The 25,887-nt window shown below is 45.2% G+C and overlaps 1 protein-coding gene across 1 annotated transcript in view; it reads left to right on the top strand.

Annotated features, from left to right (window-relative positions):
• The window catches only part of LOC147693068 (solute carrier family 26 member 6-like), a 166,860-nt gene that overhangs the window by 58,073 nt on the left and 82,900 nt on the right, over positions 1–25,887 (top strand). The window contains exons 3-5 of the mRNA XM_086939576.1: positions 6,457–6,567; positions 15,899–16,065; positions 20,351–20,515. Coding sequence (XP_086795702.1) covers positions 6,457–6,567; positions 15,899–16,065; positions 20,351–20,515 — 443 coding nt within the window. The remainder of the gene's footprint in view (positions 1–6,456; positions 6,568–15,898; positions 16,066–20,350; positions 20,516–25,887) is intronic.

Below are 25,887 nucleotides of genomic sequence, written 5' to 3'. Positions count from 1 at the left end.
GGCAGGTGATTTTGGTGGTGGATACCTGCTGGGTAAGTATGTGTGAGACACCCTGATAGTCCATGCAGAAGGAAACATAAAGAAAACTTCACTAATCAAAATTTCCATTTTCCACCCAGGTGACAGTGCATATGCCCTGCGGTCATTTGTGCTCACCCCCTACCTGAACCCATCCACCATGAGCGAAAGGCGATATAACATGGCACACAGGACAACACGTTGCGTGGTGGAACACACTTTTGGACTGCTGAAAAGTAGATTTAGGTGCCTCCATAAGAGTGGAGGTGCACGGCAATACACGCCAATTATCTGTTGCAAGATAATAGCTACCTGCGCCATGCTGCACAATCTTGCCACCAAGGAGGGCACAGAGATTGAACTGACATATCATGAGGACATAGATGACGGGACTGTACCAGCTGATCACACTGCAGCAGGAGCAGCACCTGCTACAGATGGTAGACTGCGACGCGCAGAAATCACCAACAGATACTTTTAATGGAGTGATGACACACAGGCATGTTCATGTCTTGGAACCCTCACTTTAATTTGCACAACTGCACAATTCAAGACAAAAATAATCAAATTAAATGCACTGCACACTGGGTGGCCAAAGTTAAATTCACTCTGACCTGTCCTGTGTTCATTATGTTCTCCTAATGTTTGCGCTTACGAGTGATGTTTTGTGAGCCACGGGGCGGGGGGTCAACCTGCGCAGTGGGAGCGGTGTCATCTGCATGGAGTCTGCTGCTCCGTCGAATGTCCCGTACTGGCGTGCTGGCTCCACTCCTGCTAGTGGACTCCTCTGTGTCCCCCACACACGTGTTGCCAGCAGTGGCTGTCTGCTGTGTCAGCATTACCTCCATAGCAGAGGTCACCCTCCCCATCCCCCTGGACAAGTCACTGCAGCAGTGCACAATTTCAGTCTGCATGGTCACTGACCTGCGGCATAGCAGTGTGGTACTGCTGTACCTCGCGCCTATACCTGCGCCTTTCTTGGTGGTCACTCTCCAGCCTGTCACAGAGGGAACCCATGAGCACACCATGTCCCTCACCCCCTCTGCCATGGACTCCATTCCTTTGCCCATGGACTCCATTCCCTTCGCCATGGCACCTATCCCCCGATCGATGTCTGACATCCTGCTGCTCAGGATGCGCACCTGTCTTTGCACTGCCAGGATCCCTTTGGCCTGCATGCGCTGCACCCTCACCATTGTCGATTCCAGCCCTGCAAATACCCCCTGCGCATTTTGCCCCTCATCCTGCTCACGTGCCCTACGGCCACGGTCACTTGCACGGCCAGATCCCAATGATCTCTGGTGGCCTGCGTCGCCAGCCAGTGGTGGTGTGGTCGGTCTGGGTGCCTCCACCACTTCCTCATCGGAGCTTTCCAATATACACAATGGTGGTACTTCCTGCCTCCTTGGCCTCACATGCACAGGGGACCCAGAGCTTGGTGTAGTTGCACCTTCATGTGCTGCCGGAGTCTGTGTCTCGAACAGCGGGGCGACAGGGGCTGTGCAGTGGTGTCTTGCTTCATAGGTGTGGGTGCGTGGGTTGTTGTTGTGTCCTCAGGGACAGTGCTAGGTCCTGCTGTGTCTGTTGGCTTCTCCCTCTGTGCCGTTGTTGGTGCACTTGACTCCCCTACCTGCACTGCTCTGCGCGATGACTCTCCTGTGGAGAGACATGGACAATGATCAGCTGTATGTTTTCATCACACATAATCCTACTACACATTTTCATATGCCTCAACTGGTTGTGTATGGGGAGTGTGGCATGGCATGCAGTGTTCAGTGTTGGCAGCTTTGATGTATGTATCTATGACTACGACTACCATGATGCATTGTTGGTGACTACTGTCTTGTGTGCTGCATTGTAAGTGAGTCACCCACATTGGGGAAGGGGCCAGGGAATGGATGGGGTACATGTCCATGCATCTTACCTTTCTTCCTTGCAGCTCTGTCTGAGCTGTCAGCATCCCCAATGCCATGTATGCTCTCAGGCTCCATGGTGGATTCCATGAGCTGCTCCAGTTCTGTGAGGCTTGGAGCACGGTGCTTTCCCCCACCTGTGGCTGCTGATTCCTTCCTATGGGTGGCAAGCTTCTTTTTGGTGGTGATCCTCAGATCATACCACCTTTTCTTCATGTCGTCAATTTTGGGATGAGTCACTCCCAGGGCATTGACTTTGCTCTGTATTGCCAGCCAGGTGTTCCTCTTTACAGACTCTGCTACTTGCAGAGACTGTCTCCCAAACAGCTGACTGTAGTGCTGCACGACCTCCTCCATCAGCACCTGGAGCTCTGTTTGGCTGAATTTCACCTTTCTCTTTCTGTCACCTCCATCCTTTTGTGGCTCCTGGGACTCCATGGTTTGGCTATGCTGGTCTCAGTGCAGCCTGCTCCTCTGTCTCTCCTCCAGCTCTCTCTGCAGTTCTGTTGCTCTGCACCTGCATGGGTGTGGCCACCTCCAGGTACTGGGATGCTGTACTTGCATCTGATTGGTTGGTTTCTCTGAGGCTTTGTTGTGGGGTGTGGTGTGTCTCCCTGATTGGTTCACTGGGTCAAATGTGATGTATTCGAATTTTCGAGATTGGATTTTTCCGATTCGGTAAATACCGAATCAGTAAATACCGATTCGGTAATATCCGATTTGGTAATCTCCGATTCAGTGTCTCCCATTCATTCCTTTGGGACTGGTAGAAGTAGCCAGACGGTTAATAGAAAGATTCAGCTGCTGTACCTCGCGCCTATACCTGCGCCTTTCTTGGTGGTCACTCTCCAGGCTGTCACAGAGGGAACCCATGCGCACACCCGTGTCCCTCACTGCCTCTGCCATGGACTCCATTCCTTTGGCCATTGCCTCCATTCCTTTGCCCATGGACTCCATTCCCTTTGCCATGCCACTTATCCCCCGATCGATGTCTGACATCCTGCTGTTCAGGATGCGCACCTGTCTTTGCACTGCCAGGATCCCTTTGGCCTGCATGCGCTGCACCCTCACCATTGTCGATTCCAGCCCTGCAAATACCCCCTGCACATTTTGCCCCTCATCCTGCTCACGTGCCCTACGGCCACGGTCACTTGCACGGTTTGGCTATGCTGGTCTCAGTGCAGCCTGCTCCTCTGTCTCTCCTCCAGCTCTCTCTGCAGTTCTGTTGCTCTGCACCTGCATGGGGGTGGCCACCTCCAGGTACTGGGGTGTGGTACTTGCTTCTGATTGGTTGGTTTCTCTGAGGCTTTGTTGTGGGGTGTGGTGTGTCTCCCTGATTGGTTCACTGAGTCAAATGTGATGTATTCGAATTTTCGAGATCGGATTTTTCCGATTCGGTAAATACCGAATCAGTAAATACCGATTCGGTAATCTCCAATTTGGTAATCTCCGATTCGGTGTCTCCCATTCATTCCTTTGGGACTGGAGGCCCATAGGGGTGAATGGGTGTTACCGATTCAGAGATTTCCGATTCGGTATTTACCGAATCGGTATTTACAGAGTGTGGATACCGATTGTTACCGAATCGGTATTTTTGTCCGACTTTTTACCTACATGTGGTTTTCCGGTTCATAAATACCAATTTGGTATCATTCGGTACATATGAACCGGTAACATTTTTTTACCTACATCGGGCCCTAAGTCTTTGAGCCTGCAAAAATGGAAAATTGCAGAGGCTCCATTTTTTTCCCAATGGAAACTTAAGATGACTCGAATTGAAGCAAAATAAAAACTACGGTGCATATTATCAAGAACAGCGTTAACATTATCGCCGGTTTAGCGGCAGAAACCTGCCCCTAAAGCGGCGATAATGGGCTTGATAATATGCCCTGGAGAATTCCAATAGAAGGCCACGTTCACACCAGAACATGGACTTCTATTGGAATTCTCAAGGGCATATTATTAAGCCCATTTTCGCCGCTTTAGCTGCAGTTTTCTGCCACTAAACCGGCGATCATTTTTAACCGCGTTCTTGATAATATACCCCTACATTGCTAAAGAGTAGGAGCTGCCGTCAAATTTCTTGAAATTTGGGGTGAGAAATAGAATTACCCCATGGTTATGAATATTATTGAGTCTGGATTTTTGTTTTAGTTTTCTTTTTCTTCTATTTTTTCAAGCGGGATCACTGTAAAGATAAAGAGGAATAAGTTCCAAGTGTGTTCAGCTTAAAAGAATGTATATGCATATTTATGCTTGATCTACATTTTTCATGCATACTAATGATATAAGTGTCTTGATGAATTGCAGTAAGTAAGTAAGTAATTTTATTGTTGTATAAGTTAATTAAAACCTTTACAATGTTCACTCAACAACATAATTCATAAAAAAGATAGAACCACAGTTTCATCATGAGTAGTTTCAAACAGTAAAAGGCACGGTACAATTTATATAAGCTACTCAACATATTCCATTCTAGCCAATTTATGAAGTGCTTCTATGGAATATCAGTTCATTAAATGTGCATTGAGCAGTCCTTGATTTCCAGGTTTTGACAGTCTCGTCAAGTGACTGGTGCATTGTGTGTGAAGAAAAAGGTACTGTTGAATTTCATATATTGTAAAATAAAAATGTTGATGCATTGCGATATTTATGTTTTTACTAACTGCAATATTATAGTAAAATAAAAAAATTAAGAAAACATATCACATACAGAGGAAACCTGATTTTTCATGGATAGCGTGTCCTCGACTAGGATCCTTTGATTTCTTTTGATTTCTTGGGGTAGCGTGCAGTCACCCCTAACACATTCTTTGGAATTGGTACCACGCCCCAGCCTTTTCTATCCTTAATCTCAGAGAGTGACAGGAACAGAAAGTACTGCCAGACCCACCCCTAATCACTCAGCAGTTAAAAGGAGGCAGTTGATTGGCCGAGAGTGGAACGAAGGAGTCAATACAATGGTGTCAACAAGGGTCGTTTGGTGGAATCGATGTCCACATCTACCACTTATGTTTATTCATGATCCACTGCAGGGAGTTTTCCAAGAGAGCCTAGTGAGCCACCAAGGAGCTTTAAAAGCCACGCCCGCCAATAAGGATAGCCAATAAAGAGAGCTCAGAACTTGTGAAGTGTGATCAAAGTCCTGGGCCCCTCTTATCAATGGAGCTGCTGCAGTTTGAAAAGCTATCAAGCCTTTTTACAGTCCAAGATACAAAGGGACATATTTACATGGGCTTAACGCCACAGGAACGCCACTTTTTGCAACGTTCCTGTGGCGTTGGGTCCTTTGGCTTATTTATAAGGTGGCGTTAAGCCACTTAATGTGGCTTAATGCCATCTTGTGAATAAAGCCCCCTTCACGCTACAGGTAGGCTGAAAGGGGTGGGCATTGCGGAGGCCGGTCCACCGCAATCCCCATTGAATTTGACGCTGCTTCTTATTTACAAGAGTGGCGTAAATAAGAGGCAGTGCCAAAATTAACAACAGGGAAAACCAGGTCTTAACCTGGTGAAACGAGGAGAAATTATTAATTTCTCCTCGTTTTCGCTGTTTCTGTGTGTGAAACAGCAAATCGTGTCAAATGATTGTTAATGTGCAGGAAGGTATCCTTTTCTGCACTTAAATAATCATTAAAAAAAATAACAATTTGCAACTTTTATGTGTGCTGCACAATGCAGCACAAATAGGAGTTACAAATCTCCATTAGTGATTGTTTATGTGCAGGAAGGGACAAAATCATTTCCTCAATGCAGGCACCCTTGCACTATGGTGCAAGGGTGCCTGCGTTGGCTCTAGGCAGCTGAGTTTACCACCAGCGCTAGGGAAAATGCAGGGATTTGCTGTACCATTGGAGTAACCCTGCGTTTTCAGAATGGCGGAGCATGGCGTTAGCAATTTTTGCTTAGCTCCATTCCCTTGCTATTATGCCCCCTCAGCCTCTCCATGGAAAACCTTTCAAGCCACCAAAGCCACCAAAGCAGCAACCGTCAAGATCCGATTAGAGAGAATTACACCGCTAAGAATGCGATGAAGAATTTGCAGCCACATAGAGGCTGAGCAAAGAGAGGCATCCTGCAGGTTCTAGAACATCAGAGGATAACTCCTCCCACTCTTAAAGACAGGTCCTGTTACCCAATGAGCAGTGCGGCAGCAGGGTCGACAATTTGTTTCTGACTTTAGATGACTCTGTTTGACAAAGAATTGAATGAGTTGTGCATGAGTGTTTGTGTTAGTGGGTGTCTATAGATCGTAATGACTTGGTGGAATTAGCCTGCCCAAAAAAGCCTGAACCTGTTCTAACCAAGTGCTTTAATGTTGCGATGGTCCTAGAAGTGTTCAGTTCACAATGATACTTTGTCTCAGTTAATTGTGACTGCATCATGTGGATATATTTCTGGACCTGGTCTCAGGTGCACATCTGGGATTTTGCAGTAGACTTGTTGTGTCACCAGTAACATATCTTCTTTGCCTCCTTTTTTTGAGCTAATAATGCACTGACCTTCCGCTCTTCGTTTCTTTCTAGGTTTGGCGTATGCTCTTCTTGCTGGCGTGCCTCCGGTTTTTGGCCTCTACACCTCTTTCTTTCCTGTATTTGTCTATACTTTCTTTGCGACATCCAGGCATGTCTCTGTAGGTAAGTTTGCTTCTTGCTGCAATGAAAACAAATGCTCCCTGGCTGTGTTGATGGCACCTCTTCTGGTCTGGCAGAGACATTTGATTATGGTGTATATTTATATATTTTTTGACATTCCTATCTGTATTTATCCACATTTATTTTTCCTAATTTTATTGAAATGTATCCATATATGTTTTAGCTCACTGTATCAGTATTTATTCAAATGTATCTTTCCTCACTTCATTGGCATTGATTCATATTTATTTTTGAGCAGTGTTAAAATGAAATGATAACTATTACATTTGCGCGTGCATTTAATTGATAAATGTACATTCACACTTCGGTATGTCTAGAGTTACAGTGTGCTAAATAGCCATATAAAATAAATGAATACACTCACCTGAAAATATCTGTGTTGCAGTGCTAGCAGGTGTACACTTCTTCAGCAATTTACATTTTGCCAAAAAAAATAGGGCAGATTTACCATTCTTTTACGCAATGCTACGCAGCCAGGCAGCTGGCTGCGCTGCATTGCGTTAAAGAAGAGGGCAGAAAAGCTCCATATTTACAAAGATGCGGAGCATTTCCGCTGTCTCCTTGCACTGGCACACCGAGTGCTGCCTAGCACCAATTCAGGCACCATTGGAACATTGTGCAAGGAAAGGGAAAACTTTCCTGCACAAAGGCAATGCTTGGAAGCATATTCCATCCTTCTATCTATGCTGCAGAAAACAGCGCACGTGGAAAGAGGAATTAACAAGGAGAAATAAAGATATTTCTTCTCTTTACGCTTCTGTCGGGCAGGTGCACCATTTTGGCACAAACCCAGGTTTATAAGTCTTTGTAAATCTGGGTTTGCTGCAAAATAAATTGGTGGATGCATGAGAAGGCCCATGCGTCACCGCTGTAACACCTACCCGACGCAAAGTAACGCAACACACTACAATGCGCTGCATTGTTTTACTTTGTATTTACTAAAGCACACAAAGTGGCTGTTTTTTGGGTGGCTTAGTAAATCCCAGTTAGGGAACTTATGTTGCCGTGCGATGACTTGCATCACGCAAGAACACCACAAGTGCTTAGTAAATCTGCTCCATCATTTTAAACTCTCAATGCTGTCAGTATGCACAGCTATTGGCCAGGAAGTCGAACTTCTGCAGCTTATAACCTTTGACAGGAATTTTTTTTTTCAACTTCCTATATTGTCAATAAACACAGCTATTGGATTTGAATTCATGAAGAAACCCCTCAAGGGAGATAATATGTTTGTATTCTTCCAGTTATTTAAAATAAATATGGACAGGGAAATACATTGTTTTCCATCTGTATTTATGTTTATAAATATAGCAGAAACTGCAATTTTTTTACGACACTCTTGTGATAGCAGCTCCTTCACAATGTATACTGAAATATAACATGAAGATTGTTAAATGTCTGCTGTGGCAAGAGACTATGTGGCAACAAATGGAATTAAAAAATTCCAAGAGAACCAAGATAAGAGAGTATAACACCTAAAAACCTTCAATTGTTTTTTTCAGAAAAAATGTTGTTCATACTTGTAATATTAAGGATAATAAGGCATATTTATTGCTCTTTTCTTTCTTACTATCCTTTGATTTTTTTAAATCATTTTTAAGTTTTAATATAAACGTGTTCGAAATGTAATATGGCCACCTTTGACAGTCACATGGTTATCAAAAAGGTTTTGTTTTGAAAATTCACTTGCAGACACATTCCTAGGTGTAGTGTCCTAACAATCTCTTTTGAGCTGTTTCCAGGTTGATATGTCTTTTGCTTTCATAATGGAAGCTATTTTTTTAGAATTTGCTCTGTACTTTGAATATATTTAGTGGGCCTTTGCATGTTATGTCTGTCATGGTCTTTCATTTACCAAAATTTTACTCACACCATCATATCACTCACCTCCCAACTAATTTGTTCACTTATTGATCTAAGGCACCTCGCTTATACACTCACTCATTCATGTCACACACTCACACACTCAACTCACTCATTCATTCACTCATCTCAGACCCTCACTTACTGAAATATCAACAGCTCCTTCAGTCAGTGACCTACTCTGCATTCTTTACATTATGACATCTCCAGTGAAAAATTCCTCCCCTTCAACCCATTTCCTTAAACTCTAGAATAAAAGTAAGTGGCCACGAGTGAGCTACTGATTCAACTGAATGTCCAATAAATCAACTGTGCAGTTCCCCAAAAAAATACTAAATAACCCCACTTGGGACTCAGGATTTGTCATAGGCCACAGAGCATACCTCTTAGGATACACTGGCCCTCCCCCACCAAGGTGACATGGCCTTGCGCTCCACTTTCACTCCGTTTGTACGGCTTAAGATCTTCAGCCATCTGATGTGATCCCTACAGAATGGGCTGGCCTAACCGTAAACTGGAAAAAAAATCAAATTAACTGAGGCTATACATATTAGTTTTAATATCAGTGAATGTCCTTCTTAAGATTGAAAAAAAACAATGCACCTCATCATCCACCAGCAGCGGGCCTTCCGTCCGCCATATTAGGAAGGGGAACTGGGCAGTGGCGGCTGGTGAAGTTTGAGAGTGGTGGGGCTGGTGTTGCGAAGGTATGAGTTAACATAACATTAGGGTAGCACAGGATTTTTTTGCGAGGTCGGTCGCGATTTACTGCGCAAATCTTGTTTAAAAACTTAAATAATTTATTTTCAAGAACAATTTTTTTAAATAAAAAGAGCAAAACACCATAGATGTTTTTAACTTCAATGGTTCCCCGTTTAATGGAAGTCCTTATTTTGGCATATTTTTGTATTGCAGCAATATATAAAGGAAATTAGCAACGAATTGAGCACAACAATGTTGTGATGAGCAGAAGCAGAAAAAGTTCAGTTGAAATGAAATTCTTTTAAGAGACAATTTTCAATTAGGTGGCTGTTCAAACAGCCAGGCACCAGCATCCTGCTGACTAGTCATTGAAAGTGCAAAAAAAAAAAAACAATCATGCATGCTCTGCACTTCAGGCGGCATAGGTAAAAGCTTCAACAGAGATAGGCAAATGATTGATACTATTAATCAAAGGTACTTTGTGGTGAAAACAAATGCATCGTTATTTGCTCCAAAAAGAGAAGATAACTCTACAAAGCTAACTCATTCAGTGTTTTGTTGAGTTCAGATCTAGTTGTATGACCCCCAAATCAGTTGTGAAGGAATATCTGGATGTGGTAAAAATGAGCAGTAAATGCGTTTTAATGTCAGTTCTGACATTCTAGCTCTGTATTTTTTTGCAGCTTTTATAAAGGCCAAACTCCCCCAAAGATACTGGTGCACTTTACATGAGCACCAGTTGCATGAGACAAGGACATATTCATGTTCTATAAGGACAGGGAGAGTATTTACTCAGAACCACAGGTATGTTGAGCTGACACCAGGACTCGATCCTAGCTCACCACTGAAAAATCGGCCGCTCTGACATTCACATCATCTACCATAAAGAAAATATGCCAGTCATAACATGTCACAAGCACACCTCACGGGATCATTTTGTTTACAAGCTAGGACCGCCATATACTTGAAATAGCACCCCATATTAAACTCTAAAGAATTATAAATACGTTCCTACCTGTATTTACAAATTACATTTATAAAATAAAAATTCCTCCCTCCTGATCCTAACAATAAACCTTAAGAAAGTTAGAAAACGATGTGTCCATTCTAATATGCAAAAAACAATTCATTTATACTTTTTGTTGGGATTATAATACAGCAGTGATGATTGATAAAATTGCTTACTTTACTTTCTTCAAATAGGCCGGGTCCGAGCAAGTCACTTTCTCATTTCCCCAGCAGCAAAGTTTTTCTTTTTCATGCCGGTCTGAAGCATTGTCAGGACTGACTCGGGTGACTCTTTAATTGAAGCACGGCAAGTTCTTTCACTGCACTGGACATCTGCAGTGTCTAAAATCCACGAGTCTGCATGTGGTGGAAAAGGCGTCCAAAAATGTCTGCAGCGCGGGAAGCAGACAACTCGAGTATTCAAAATTAATGAAGACACACTGCGCAGACTCGATTACTTGGCTTCCCGGCTGCCTGTATCCTTAACTCCACCCTTTCCTAGTACATCACAGGGTGGGGGCCACCCCACATTGTGACGTGCTGGGAAAGGGTGTGGTGACATGCTCTCATCACCGTGATTGACGGGAAGCCCCAGAGATACAGGGCTTCAGTGAAAGACGCCCGGGGCTGATTTCATTCCCAGGGCATCAGGGGGAGGAGACTGGTCGACAAGGCCTTGTATTTGCCGAGCTGATGACCTCACAGGCCTCAGGCTGTGAGAGCTTCAGCCCGGCAAATGCTCTACACTTTCGGCAAGCCTAGGGGGCAGCATTTAAGGAATGCTTGCTTCCGTCACGGATGGAAGCAAGCACAGTGACTGACACGGCGTCGGTGCATCAGAGAAAGCACAAAATGTGCGCTCATTTTATTTAAAAAAAAAACATGTGTGCAAACAAATTGCTTTTAGTTTTATTCACTCTGACTCTGTCCTTGGCAATGAAAGTAAGGGGGGCGGAGCCCCGACGCCCAACAGCAGAAACCGCCACTGGAACTGGGCACATTTACCGTCCGCCACGTAAAAGACGTGAACGGCCGCGGGAACACACTAGACACCACAGCGGACGGAGCCAATCAAGGCTCACCGCTGTGCGGAATGACGTCCCGACCGTCCGCAATATTACGATGTCGCAAACAAACCAGAACACCGCAGCGGAAACACCTCCATCTCATAGATGGCGGAAGCACCACAACGGAGAGGGAAAGCTTTGCCACGAGACCCACCAAACGGACCCGAACGCCATGGACCCAGCCCTACACGCCTTCCCGGCCCTGTTCCTACTTCACTACCAGCAAGTCATGCACTGTAGTGGACGCCGCCGCAGGTACTCAAGCATGCAATACACACATACCACGCCACAGCATGCATATCCACTGGTACCTGTCCACAGCAGACACCCTGGTGGGGACAGGAACACACACAAGTGCACCCACACCAGTCCCACCTCAGCACAATCACCTCCCGCATCAGGCACACGCCACCCAGGCAACGCCACAGCCAGCCCACGGACGGACTCCGATGCACTGTCGGCGGTTGGGCCTGTTACCGCAGCCTCTCCGTCGACGGCGGACGGTTTTTCTGTGGTTCCGTCCGCGGTTTTTGAAGACATCCGTCCGCCCTGGTCGGGTTTTGCTGGAGGGGAATCCTAATAGCACCGCCGGTTTCCCCATGGTGCGGTTGGACGGTCATTTCCCGCGAGACTGGCGGTCCGGACGCTTTCCGCCCGCCATCCTAATCGGCCCCATTGTGACTTAAAAGTGTCTTCTAAACTGTTGGGTTAGGATGTTTGGCTTACCCACCCCACTTGAATGGGCTCCTTAGGTTTATGCGGAGAAATAAGTTCCCCATAACAAGGCATCCGGAGGTATTTGTATACAAATTAGCAAGGAATTTTCCAAGATCTAGAGATTACATTGGCAGAATAGATAAATTAAAAGATGAGAGTCATATACTTGTCCGCATCAGAACTCCCTCAGTTCATGTACCCGACTCGACGGAATAGGGATTGGAGGGTATTAGATGCATGATTCGTTATAATATGTGCGTGAGACTTAATCACATTCACGTACATTGCCTGTGCTGAGTCAATAAACCTGATAGACTAGTTGGAGGGGCCAACTTGGGGATGTAATTATCCTGTTCCCCCCTAGCATGCATTCTTTAAATACTTTCTCAAAATAGGATCGATCTATAACCTTAGCTCCTATTTTGGATCCTGACTGATGATGATTGTTAGTCAGAATTACTGTCCCTATGGTTCACCATGTACTCTCTGGGCATATTAAAGAACAGACTGGAAACCATGCTAGTTTTTTTTACCCGGTGGTATTTTCCTATGATGATATTCATCTTACTTTGTTAAATGGAAGAGGGTCTGCATCTGGGCTCAGAATTGCTTTGATTGTATCACCTGCTGAGAAGAGGCAGCTCTTCCATATCGGTTTCATGTGACCAAATCAAAGCTGAATTTTTTTCTATTTAAGTCCTCTTTGCAGCAATCACTGCCTACCAAAAATATCTGTGACAAATTTCCTTTTTTTTCAAATGTCTGCAGTTAATGATCTCTTTGAAGGTATTAAGAAAATATTTCCTCCTATATAGTGAACATACCCTGCATGGCAGCTGAATATTTTTCTATCTTGTTTCATGTTCCTCTGTTTATGCCAATACATAAGGCTTCCCTGCAACCTCTGTTTTGGAAGGCGTCTTTTCTAGGTGCTATAACCTCCTTATGCAGGATTAGAGAAATTCAGGCTCTACACAGCTTTTTACTGCAATATGTAGTGATTTGGATCCATCCCAAATCCAAGACCCCCTCATCTCCTGCACTTTCAATGTGAGGCAGATGTGGAAATTGTATCTAGACAAGACTAAGGTCTTGAGAAAGTCTAAACAATTTTCTGTAAATCATGATCCTTTACGAACATGATTTGCCACTTTGAAACAATCCTTATGTGGCTGGATGGTCTCTTGCACAATCCTCTGATACCAGAAAGCTAACAAAGTCTTACTGTAGTGAATGAGTACTCCAATAATTTGGTATTTATCTTCTTTATTCCTCAAGATATGCAGTACAGATAAAAAGGTGCTGCCAGCTTGTAAAAGAACTTCAGACTGACCAGCACTCCAAACTCAAGCACAGTGACATACACACATTCTATGCATGACATAAAACAATTCTAACATTACTAAAAAGGCACATTTTGTAAATAGCATTATAAGCATTACTACACTTACCTGGAAAACCAAAAGCCCATTTAAAAAGAGGTAGAGGGGTTCCTGCTGCATTACTAGGGAATATTGTTGTCTCTGAGATCTGCAAGGGAGCTACTTGGGGGTCAGTAAGATCAATTTATCGACATTTCATGTAGGCACTCTATAGCTGCGAAGGTACAAATCGTTCTTCCCTATTTTATACTGAACAATGTATGGGTTATTTCACCCCAGAAATACATAACGTTTCAGCTATGATGAAACAATATATTCATTCAGTTTGTCTTGGAACATGTGTTGGATTAAGTTCTTTCTAATTGATTTATTTGGAACTGACTCACTGGATAAATGTAAACATCATAAAATCACATTTTCTAATAAGGAAAACTCTTTGGAAATATTTCAATCATCCCAGCTTTAAACCTGTCTACATTTTGTCTTTACGTGGTAAAGCTTGGCATGGTTTTACATCATAGAGGCTCAGCAGTTGCTCCATATTTGTGTCCTCCTTCCCAACCTCAAAACCCAAATATATTAGGGTATCATAAAGAATTACATCCATACTAATATAATAAAGAGAGAGACCAAACCTTTGAGGCGGGTAAGCTCCGGAACCACAGCGCCAACCGGAACACTGCATACAGCATTGGAAAGGTGAGGCAAAGCAGATGGACATAGGCTATACACCAGCGAAAAATGTAGTTTGGAAGGGACGAAGCCCGTTGTGGGACAAAGTAGTCCGTTGGAAGTAGCACCAGCACAGCGTTGTAAAGCGTGAGAATAGCGTCCAACACGTAGAAAATGTGTGGCATCTGAGTACGCAGTCAGAGCCTGAGAATAGGGTCCAACACATAGAAAATGGATAGCGTCTGAGTACGCAGTGTGATGACGTCGACGCGGCGTGTGGCGTCTCAGTGCACCACGCCGTGTTGTTGAAGTCTGTAGAAGTACGAAGATGTGCACAGCAGGACGGCTGTGCCGTGATAGCAGACTGTGAGGCCAGACAGCAGGCACACACGCTGAACGTTGGCACCGTCATCAACGGATGCAGAGGCACATATCGCTGGGGCGCTTTCTGACAGTGGCTGCAGACATTCATTTTCATACCCGGAGCTGCAGACATTCCTTTTCATACCCGGACAACGTCGGGACGGGCCGCTAGTATAAAATAAACACATACACATATAGAGAGAAAAAGTATGTATAAATATATTTAGAACATATGTATAAATATATTTAGAACATCCATTTTGTAGATGGCCCAACCATGCTATTTCAAAGCCCTAAATTCAAAAGGACATTCAGAGATTTTGAAGATAAAACCAAAAATATCACATATAAACTAAATGAACTTTATGTACAACACTACTTTATTCGGAAGGTAATGCATAGACAAATAAATATATATGGTCTTGAAATTATTTACTGTGAGATTAATATCCTGATATAATTCCTAAGTAATGATTGGTCCGAAGAAAAGTTAATATTGCTCCTTTGAGCAGCACCAGTTGTCTTAATGTTTGATATACTGTTTAGATTTTACCAGTACTCTATGTACACTTTTCACCCAAACTTGCGTTCCGTGTAGAACCTCAATTGCTGCATTGTTTGTTACCTTTAGTTTTAGGGGCATATTATCAAGAAGGGCATTAAAATTATCGCTGCTTTAGCGGTAGGAAACTTCCGCTAAAGTGGCGATAATGAGCTTGATAATATGCTGTAGAGAATTCCAATAGAAGCCCAGGTTGACACTAGAACATGGGCTTCTATTGGAACTCTCAAGGGCATATTATCAAGCCCATTATCACCGCTTTACCGGCAGCTTTCTGCCGCTAAACCGGCGATAATTTTAACGCCATTTCTTGATAATATGCCCCTTAGTTCCTTATTGTGCACAGTTGTTGCGTTCTCTAAAGGGGTCTGATGCACAAGGACCTTAAGTGCGCTATACAGAACTGCTAAACAAATAATAATAAAGTAAATAAACATGACAGTATAGATGCCATCTAGGGGCTGCCAGGGCTTACAGCTGTGACCCCCTGGCTTGCCTGTTGCTACCCTTAGCAGTGCTTTTGCGACCCCTGGTCTCAAAGGTGGCAAGTTCAGTGCCAGGAACAAAGGGGCAGCTGGGGATCTACTCTCTTTATTTTCTGTCAACTTTTGTTACACTAATAGTGAATAAATAAAATATATTATTCACTAATAGAGTAATAAAAATGGAGTACAATAAGCTGGAATATGCCCTTCTATGGCAGCTGAGGTAAGTTAAAATGCTTTTAAATGTTTGTTGTCTGAGTGCTTGTGGGTGAGTGTGTTTTAGTGTGAGACAATGTACGTATGTGAACTTGTGTATGTGTGAGTGAAAGTGGAGGTCAAAGGGCATGTGATGTCATTCCGCTATGCTTGGCATTTTGGTGAATTGACGTTGATGCATGACAGGACCTGACATAACATTGTGGCCAGTTGGCCACCTTACTGCCCCTTGTTTTGGAGTAACTCATGCACTAATCTCAATCTTTACCCCCGTAGGGTCCTTCGCCGTGCTCTCCATCATGATTGGCAGTGTGACGGAGTCCTTGGCGCCCAATGACAACTTCATGGTGCCTGGGAATGCGACGCTTATTGATGTTGTTGCAAGGGACGTCATGCGGGTGAAGGTTATGTGCGCTGTAACATTGCTCACTGCCATCTTTCAGGTATGGAGTTTGTATATGCATGCCCTTTGCGCATGCATGAGAGATTGTGTGTGTGTGTTTTGGTGTGTGTGTGTATAAAGATGAGTGTGTCTACGAGGTCTTAGGTTGCGTGTGTCTGTTGTGGACAGTAACACTGTACGTCAGAGCTTTCCAGACTGTGTCTCCCGACACAGTAATGTGTCGCCTGCAAATGGTGGATGTGTCGCGGGATGACACTAGTATTAGGGTACTTAGCACATAACTGCTGCTAATTAAGAGGCATTCCTTTGAAAGAGTGTCTCGGAGTCTGCCGCAGCAACACGGACTACGAAACACTCTGCTCTATGGGGGCCGCGCGATTCACAACAAAGCCTCATTAACAAATAAATGGTCTTTTAAAGACCTGCGAAGTACTCGGTGCGGCTGTGTGTGTGCCCGGGAAGCTGGGGTGAGGTGACAGAGGGTGACAGACAGTGGATGACAGACAGAGGGAGGGAGACAGAGAGAGAGGGAGAACGAGAGAGACAGGGAGAACGAGAGAGAGGGAGGAAGACAGAGAGCGAGGGAGACAGAGAGAGAGAGGGAGAGAGACAGAGGGACAGAGAGAGGGAGGGACGGAGACAAAGGAAAGGAGACAGAGGGAGGGAGGGAGACAGATAGAGAGAGAGAGACTGATAGAGGGAGACAGAGGGAGGGAAGGAGACAGAGGGAAGGAGACAGAGGAAGGGCGGGAGACAGAGGGGGGAGACAGAGAGAGAGGGAGACAGGGAGAGGATGTCCAGGGTAGACAGAGCGAGGGAGATGGAGACAGACAGAGGGAGACAGACAGAGGGAGGGAGAGAGAGAGAGAGAGAGAGAGAGAGAGAGGGAGCCAGAGAGAGTGGGAGACAGAGGGAGGGATACACAAGGAGGGAGACAGAGAGAAGGAGGGAGACAGAGAAAAGGAGGGAGGGAGACGGAGAGATAGAGAGAAGGGACAGAGAGAGAGGGAGACAGAGAGAGAGAGAGGCAGAGGGAGGGAGACCGAGAGAGGAGGGAAGCAGATAGAGAGAGAGAGAGAGAGAGAGAGAGAAAGAGAGAGAGAGAGAAAGAGAGAGAGAGAGAGAGAGAGAGAGAGAGAGAGAGAGAAGGAGACAGAGAGAGAGTGGGGGAGACAGAGGGAGGAAAACAGAGAGAGAGAGAGAGAGAGAGAGAGGGAGACAGAGAGGGAGGGAGAGGGAGGGAGGAGGGAGACAGAGAGAGAGAGGGAGACAGAGAGATGGGGACAGAGAGAGAGAGAGGTAGGGAGAGGGAGGGAGACAGAGAGAGAGAGGGGTAGACAGAGGGAGAGTGGGGGAGACAGAGGGAGGGAAACAGAGAGAGAGAGAGAGGGAGACAGAGAGAGACAGAGAGAGAGAGAGGGAGGGAGACACAGAGAGGGAGGGAGACAGAGAGAGGGAGGGGGACAGAGAGAGAGGGAGGGAGACATAGAGAGAGACAGGGAGACAGAGAGATGGAGACAGAGAGAGAGAGGTAGACAGAGGGAGGGAGACAGAGAGAGAGAGGGAGACAGAGTGACAGAGAGAGAGAGAGAGAAAGAGAGAGAGGGAGGGAGACAGAGAGAGAGGGAGGGAGACAGAGAGAGAGGGAGGGAGACAGAGGGAGGAAGGGAGACAGAGACACAGGGAGGGAGGCAGAGGGAGGGAGATAGAGACAGAGGGAGGGAGACAGAGGGAGGGAGGCAGAGGGAGGGAGGCAGAGGGAGGGAGGCAGAGGGAGGGAGACAGAGGGAGGGAGACAGAGACAGAGGGAGACAGAGACAGAGGGAGGGAGACAGAGACAGAGGGAGGGAGACAGAGGGACACAGAGACAGAGGGACACAGAGACAGAGGGAGGGAGACAGAGGGAGGGAGACAGAGGGAGGGAGACAGAGGGAGGGAGGAACGAAGACAGAGGGAGGGAGACAGAGGGACGGGGAAAGAGGGACGGAGACAGAGGGACGGTCATCTGCCCAGTATCACCAATTCTAGAGCCAGGCAGTCAGAGCCTTTGCCCTGTACCGTAGAGGTGGCCCCTGGTGGGCTCAGATCGAGTACCGTGGAAGTGGCCCTTGGTGGGCTCAGAGCCAGTACAGCGGAAGTGGCCCCGGGTGGGCTCAGATCGAGTACAGTGGAAGCGGCCCCAGTGGGCGCAGAACCAGTACCATGGAAGTGGCCCCTGGCGGGCTCACAGCCAGTAAAGTAAAGTAAAATATCTTTATTCGATTTTCTTTTTGAAAACTATAAAAGCACAGCAATTACAAACATTTAGACAGTACATTTTCAGACATGTAGTAGGGAGAAAAAAAGGAGAAGCAAGTTCCACAACAGGTGTTTCTAGATACATTATGATTGACACCCTTTCATTATCTATCATTTATAATAGTAATCCCCACTATCTATTTCTTTAAATGTAACTTTAAACCATGATTTAGCTTTCTGTACCTGCTATAGAGCCTACAGAATTATTAATAAAGTGCCTGGTGCCTTTACTATAACACAACTATAAGGAGTCATATTAAAATTAAAGTGTATACAATAAAATGATAGTTAAAACCAATAGATTTTAGAGCCAGTGCCGTAGAAGTGGCCCCTGGTGGGCTTAGAGCCACTGCCTCCAGAAACACCAGAACGTAGGCTTTGATCCTTCCTAATGCGGATGGATCCGCAAAGGATGCTGATGGAAACAAGGCTTTATTGCACTGGAATGCAACAGATGTGTGAAGGACCAGTCATGCAGCTACAGTACATTCACTACTAGTTACAAAGGAGGGGGTGACTGAGGCTTAAACACTACGGGCCCGATTCACAGAACTAACTTAAGACAAAATCCTAAATTTACTACTTTTGGTATTCACAGAAGTTAGGATTTTGTCTTAAGTTTGTTTTAAGACCGACTTAAGACAGACTTAAGTTAGGATTTTGTCTTAAGTCTGTCTTAAGACAAACTTAAGACAAAATCCTAACTTCTGTGAATACCAAAAGTAGTCGGTTTAGGATTTTGTCTTAAGTTAGTTCTGTGAATCGGCCCCTACGTCTGAACAGTCTGATTGCAAGGAAAGTGATTCCTGTCTAGAACTGGTGATGCAATAGTGGTGCACATTGGCAGCTAGCATATGCATTTAGGTCTGACAGATGCAAAACAAAACAGCTGTGTGAGGACATGCAGTGCGCTTGAGCCATGGCACCAATACACAGGCCGCATAAAGCATCTGCAGCCGACGAACAGTTCTGTATGGCAATAATTTAACCATGATTGGCAAACCCAGAAGGTTCGGCTGTCATTTTGAGTTCTGAATAAAATATCCCAAAATAGCCTGCTGCACTGAAAAAACAAGCATTAGAAATGCAATAGGTCTCGCATTTTTTTAGTTAGAGCTATTGGCATAGCTCAACAGCTACCAGGCAGAAATTGCCACTTTGCAGGTGCCGAACAGAGCATTGCTCCGTGAAATGGCCTGAAAGCCTAAAACGATTTTGATAGCCTACAAAATAAAAAAGCAGATCAGGATGACTAGGAGGAACCCCAGACGTACTGGGAGGACCAACACAAGCAAACAATGAGTAAAATCACCTGGGCGTTACCCAAGCAAACAAAGCAGGAAGAATCAGACCCAATGCACCAATAAAAACCCTGTATTTCTAAAAGGCACAACAATGAAAAAATGGCAATTCATAGGCATCCCAAAAGCTGATAAAGGAGATAACAACAGGTCTTGCAGATAGTACATGTGCGCTGCCTAGGCTTGACCAAAAAAAGATGTTATGCATTAGCAATTGTGTGGAAACCCATTTACAGAGACAACCCCTGGAGGAGCCTCCCAAGGCATCAGTTGGCATTCTTAAGCCGCCATACCAAGCCTGAACTAAAACGAAAAATAAGGGACCTTCCCATTGCGTTAATTCAAGAGAAAGACCAAAAACTGACTCTGTACTAGCAAGATTACTATAATAGGTAAAAACAGAGCTCTTTACCAGCTCCTTCTACACTCCTACCTCAATACAACGTTCCAAAAAGAGATTTGTCTATTTTCTGTAGATAGGTGGGACACAGATACAACGGAGACAACGTCAGCCCTTGAAAGGTTGTGTTGATATATTTCGACCTCAGCATGGAAACCCAATTATCCAGAAGGAGATAATCTAAAATGATCTCTGTACAGAATGTGACTTGGGGAACACAAAAGTGTATGTTAACCTTCATGAATCAGCCCTATATGTGTATTAACACAAGCTTTGGATCACATGGCCGGTATTCTGACTGCAATCTAATCTGTTCTTGTTTGCAGGTTATCCTGGGCCTCGCACAGTTTGGCTTTGTGGCCAACTTCCTATCAGAACCATTGATCCGTGGCTACACAACAGCTGCTGGCGTGCACGTGACCGTGTCTCAGATGAAATACATCTTGGGAGTGCAGATCAGTCAAAAATCTCAGCCTTTGTCACTTCTTTATGTAAGTTCGGTCATAAACATTCGCAATATGATTTGCTTTTTTAGAATTAAAGTTTAAGTTATGTTATGTTATGCTATGTTATGTTATGTCATGGTATGTTATTTTATTGGTGTTGGCGTAAATAACAAGGACCCCCTGTTTGAGCAACAGAATATGTTTGACAGGGAAAAATGGACACTGTGAAAAGAGGCACCAATTATTATTGGTGTTTACATGGGGCGCTAATCACCCTTGAGGGTATGCTGTCATTCTGTAACAGGTGTATGAAGCCATCATTAGGTTTACTCGAAAAGTCATGTCTTGAGCTTCTTGCGAAAGTCAAGAAGAGAGGAGGAGGCTCTGATGTATTATGGGTGGTAATTCAAAGCTTTAAGGCCAGGTACGAGAAGGCACGGCCCGCTCTACTTATGTGTATGTGTATGTGTGTGGTGTGTGCTTCTGAGAGAATGGAAAAGTGGCGTTGTATGAAAGGCTGGTTTAAGTGAATGTGGTTGTTCAGGTAGGCATGGTCAATATATTGGAGTACTTTGTAGGTGTGGGTGAGGAGTTTAAGGTGCCCACCCTAGTGTATCAGGAGCCAGTAGTGGAGTACCCTAAGGTGTAGTGTGGGCAAAGCAAACCTGCCAAAAGCTGGAGAATATCTGGCTGTGTGAACGAACACCGGACAGCCACGCCGCCCACAAGAATGCCACCCACAGACACCATCACCTCATCAGATCCTCCAAAAGGGCCTCCTTCAAAGACCGCCTAGACAACAATGCGCACAACAGCAAGGAACTCTCCAACCCCAGCTCTAACACCAACAACGTCCCACCCTCGCAAGACCTGTGCGACTTGCTGGCCACCTTCTTCCACCGCAAGATCGCAGACATCCGCGACAGCTTTAACGCCATGACCGCCTGACAACCACTGAGACCTCCACCACCATCCGCACCTACCGCCTGCTCTCCTGGACCAACATCAACGACGATGACACCATCAAGATCATGAACACCATCCACACTGGATCTCCGTCAGACCCATGCCCACACCACATCTTCAACAAAGCCAGCACATCCACCGCACCCCATCTCCGGAAAGTCATCAATACCTCCTTCGAGACAACAACCTTCCCGGAGAGCTGGAAGCACACCGAGATCAATGCCTTACTCAAGAACCCAAGGCGGACTCAAAGGACCTCAAGAACTTCCGGCCCATCTCCCTGCTCCCGTTTCCAGCAAAGGTCATCGAGAAGACCGTCAACGAACAACTGACTCGCTACCTCGAGGAGAACAACATCCTGGACCCTTCCCAGTCCGGGTTCTGCAGCAACCACAGCACTGAGAATGCCCTCATCACCGCCACCGATGACATCAAGTCCCTGCTGGACAATGAAGAAACGGCAGGCCCTCATCCTCCTGGACCTGTCAGCCGCCTTCGACACGGTCTGCCACCACACACTACGAACACGCCTCCACAATGCCGGGATCCAAGAGAAGGCCCACCTCCTTCCTCTCCAGCAGAACACAGAGCGTCCGCCTTCCCCCCTTCTGCTACGAAACCACCGAGATCATCTGCAGCGTACCCGAGGACTCATCCCTCAGCCCAACTCTGTTTTACATCTACATGGCACCGCTCGCCCACGTCGCCCATCGGCAAGACCTCAACATCATCTCCTACACTGATGACACCCAGCTGATCCTCTCCCTCACCAAAGACCCCCACATCGCCAAAACCAACCTTCACGAAGGAATGAAGGCCGTCGCTGAATGGATGAGGAACAGCCGATTGAAGCTGAACTCGGACAAGACGGAGGTCCTCATCCTCCAATCCACCCCTTCGGCCTGGGACAACTCCTGGTGGCCAACCGCACGGGGAACTGCTCCAACACCCACCGACCACGCACGCAACCTAGGGGTCATCCTCGACTCCACCCTCTCCATGCCTAAGCAGGTCAACGCTGTCTCCTCCTCCTCCTTCAACACCCTCTGCATGCTCTGCAGGATCTACAAGTGGATCCCCACTGAAACGAGAAGAACGATCACCCAGGCCCTCGTCAGCAGCAGATTGATTGATTGATTGATTGATTGATTGGACTACAGAAATGCCCTCTATGCCCCTGGCTTTTCGAGAAGTAGCAGCATTCCCCACCCCAGCGCCTTGAGACCCTCACGTGTGAGTAGTGCGCTTTACAAATGATATGAATGGTTGGGCCACCAGGTGGAGTCTCATGGCAAGGTATTCTTCCGGAAGACTGCCACTTCTTTTTTGTCTGAGTTTAGTAGGAAGTTAGATTTCATTGTGGTGGACTCTTCTCTCCTTCATGTGATGAACTTGTTCTTGGTGTTGTCTGAGAGGGACAGTGTCAGTTGTGTGTCATAAGACGTTTATGTCGTATGACATGGTACAGCAGTGTCTTTTTTTTTTTTTTTTTTATCCTCATTTGCCGTCTTGCCGCCCATAACTTCTTTCTAATCCACCACTGGGCTGTTATTGTCTCTTTAGGCTGGATTAGAGTAATGGGGCATAGACAACACATATTTTTGAGTCTGGCCTTGCTCTAAACATCCTTCTTGACCACCTAACCCAACATGTGAGTCTTCCACCATCTCTATTTATCGTCCTAGGATAGTCCATATACCAGCGAGACAGGCACTGGCTTAATCATCGGACTTTAACATATATATAACTTAACCAAAATTTAACAGGAAGGGTACCCAAAAACCTCTATTTCTTTTAGAGCGGTCTAACATATCGAGCTTAGCCATGTACCTCATGGCTAAGATCCAATCCATTAAGATGGGACTAAGTGGTGAGACCCATAGTGTACATATCTCTCGACGTGCTAGCAACATAGCATAAAAAATAAGTCTAACATTGTTATTCAAAAATCTATTTTGTAAATCATATCTCCCAGTAATAATTAGTTTGGGGCTTCAAAAATCTATTTTGTAAATCATATCTCTCAGTAATAATTAGTTCGGGGCGGTACAGCGGTGTCTTGTAGATAAACAAGTGTCTGGCAGAGCGAGGAGCCCTACAGGACTCCACAAAATAGATCTTGTGCTTCAGAAGAGTTGGGGGGGGGCTGCTGGCATTTTGAGTTCTTCTGGAAAGAAGGAACAGATCCATTACAATGTGCTTGTCAATGGATGCCTGCTTCATGGAGTTATCAGATTAGAATGGGGTGAAAGACGGTTTTGAAGGCTGTTGATAGGTCTGTAAGGATGAGGGCTTTGGTTTCCATGCTGTGGTCCTGATTGTGTGGTGTCGACCAGCTCGTGTTTGGTGAGGTGGTCAGAGAGACGCTTGTTGATGGCTTTCCCTAAAACTTTAGCTTGTTATGGAAAGAGGGATATCTGTTGGTAATGGGTGAGTTTAGTCGGGTTGGCTGAGGGTTTCTTTAGGAGGTTGTTGATGCTTGCTGATGGTTCTAGGAAGGTCGCTGTACAGATGTGTTGAGGATAGAGGTGAGAGCCACGCTTTGTCCAAAGTTGTGGTGAGGCAGGAGTACACCTGGGCCCTGGAGTGAATAGTTGTCATAATTAATATGTTTCCTTTTTGCTAATGGTGTTCCACCTGGTGATTGTGTGCGCTTCCTTCGTCACTGGGATACTCACGAAGAGGGCATTGATGTTCAGTTGTGGGGGGGAGTTACGGTATATTGTTCCATTTTTGCTGCAGCAGAAGTCCAAGAGTTTCTTGCACAGATCTTTTGATGGGTTGATGTTTCTGGTCACAGCTCTGGGAGTGATGAACCTTTGAAAATTGCAGAGATTTCTTTGTTACCTTTGGAGTGTTAGAGGGTGTTTATTTACCCACAGGAACAAACACTGAATGTGTTATCTGAAATAACAAGACACACTTTGAGAAGCAGGAGTCGGGTCAGGAGAGGCAGTATTCATTTACAACAAGCAAGTAACAAGTGCCAAAAGACACATCATTAGTCAAGAATAAAAACATGTAATGTAGAAAGTTTAAAATCTCTGCAATTCAAAGAGAGAGTGAGAGAGAAATTGAATATCGAAGTACAATGAGGCAGAATATGTGAAATGGAAATCCTTTCACAGAAGAGCTTTCCGCTTTCCAGTTGAGGTGTGAATGATCTGGAAGGCTTCCTTTAAAAACTCCCCAGGACATGGTTGCAGACAAGTTCCTTTTTGCTTTACGGGTAGGTGGGGGCTGCTTAGACCTAGATGACATTTTCCCACCCCCTTGTCAAGACTACACCACTCATGATCACACTGTTACAATGTGTCTAAAGTTGACAGGTCTGGTACTTCTAGGTTCAGATTTACTTCTTTTTGCAATCATAAACATTCACAGTAGAATGCCTGGAAAGTTGAGCCAGGCAAAGGTTTCCAGGTATACTGCTGGGAATGTCATGCAACCTCTCCCCCGGGATCCTATTCCCACTGTAGGTCATTTTTTTTTATTTTTATTTCAAATCGTTTTTATTGAAGTAAGAAAACAAAGCAAAAGACATTACATTAAATCTTCCATCAAAAGTGAATTAATACAGATGTTGTCAGACCAATACAGAAACTACAAATGATAGAAATAAAGAGAATAAAGAGAAGAATCACTCTTGCTTGTCACATGGTTATTGATCAAGTTGTTAAACACTTGACGTGTGGATGAATGGGGATAGTTCTTACATAGCAACTAGGATCACACCCATATATCCAAGGTACTACTACAAGGTCATATTGCTTCAAGGCGGTTCAAAGTGGAGGGATGAACTGTCTAGTGACTTCCATAATTTCTTATTGGATGGACACCACGTAGAGGACTGTAACGCCTGATTCGTGGCACCTCTCAGGAAAGACAGCCATTCCTGCCAAATGTTGAAATTTACTTCCTTAGCACATTTCCACTTGCACAAAATAACCTTACATGCCAGTGTCAACATTAAATCCAAAAGCTGGCGATCATGCTCATTTGTTAAACGCGGTTCCAACCCCCCTAGAATGACATATACAAATTCCTTTATTGGCTTTATCTTAAACACATGATGAATGCATACAAATATTTTCTCCCAATAATCTTCCAGCAGGGGACAGTTGAATAGCATGTGAGGAAGATCACCAGTCCCTGATTGGCAATTCCAGCACTCCGAAGAATCACGTAATTTGCATTTAAATAGCTTTTCCGGAGTCCAGAACGACCTATTTATGAGCATATACTTCGTCTGGAATAGGATGGGTGATACTTTGTGGGCAAGTGCTGACTTATGAATCAATTCCCAATCCCACTCTATTCCTGTGGAGTTAGGTTCCGCTTCCCATTTCGCTTCCACTTTTTTGTGAGATTTGCTGGGCAGTGGTAGCAACAGTTTATACACCTTGGAAACGAAGTGACCTGAGTGCATGATGCGTGGGAGATGTGTTATC

Source organism: Lissotriton vulgaris, chromosome 9 (genome assembly GCF_964263255.1).
Source record: "Lissotriton vulgaris chromosome 9, aLisVul1.2, whole genome shotgun sequence".
Classification (NCBI taxonomy): domain Eukaryota; kingdom Metazoa; phylum Chordata; class Amphibia; order Caudata; family Salamandridae; genus Lissotriton; species Lissotriton vulgaris.
The sequence above is the reverse complement of the archived record's forward strand: the minus strand, read 5'-3'. Positions and strand labels throughout refer to the sequence as shown.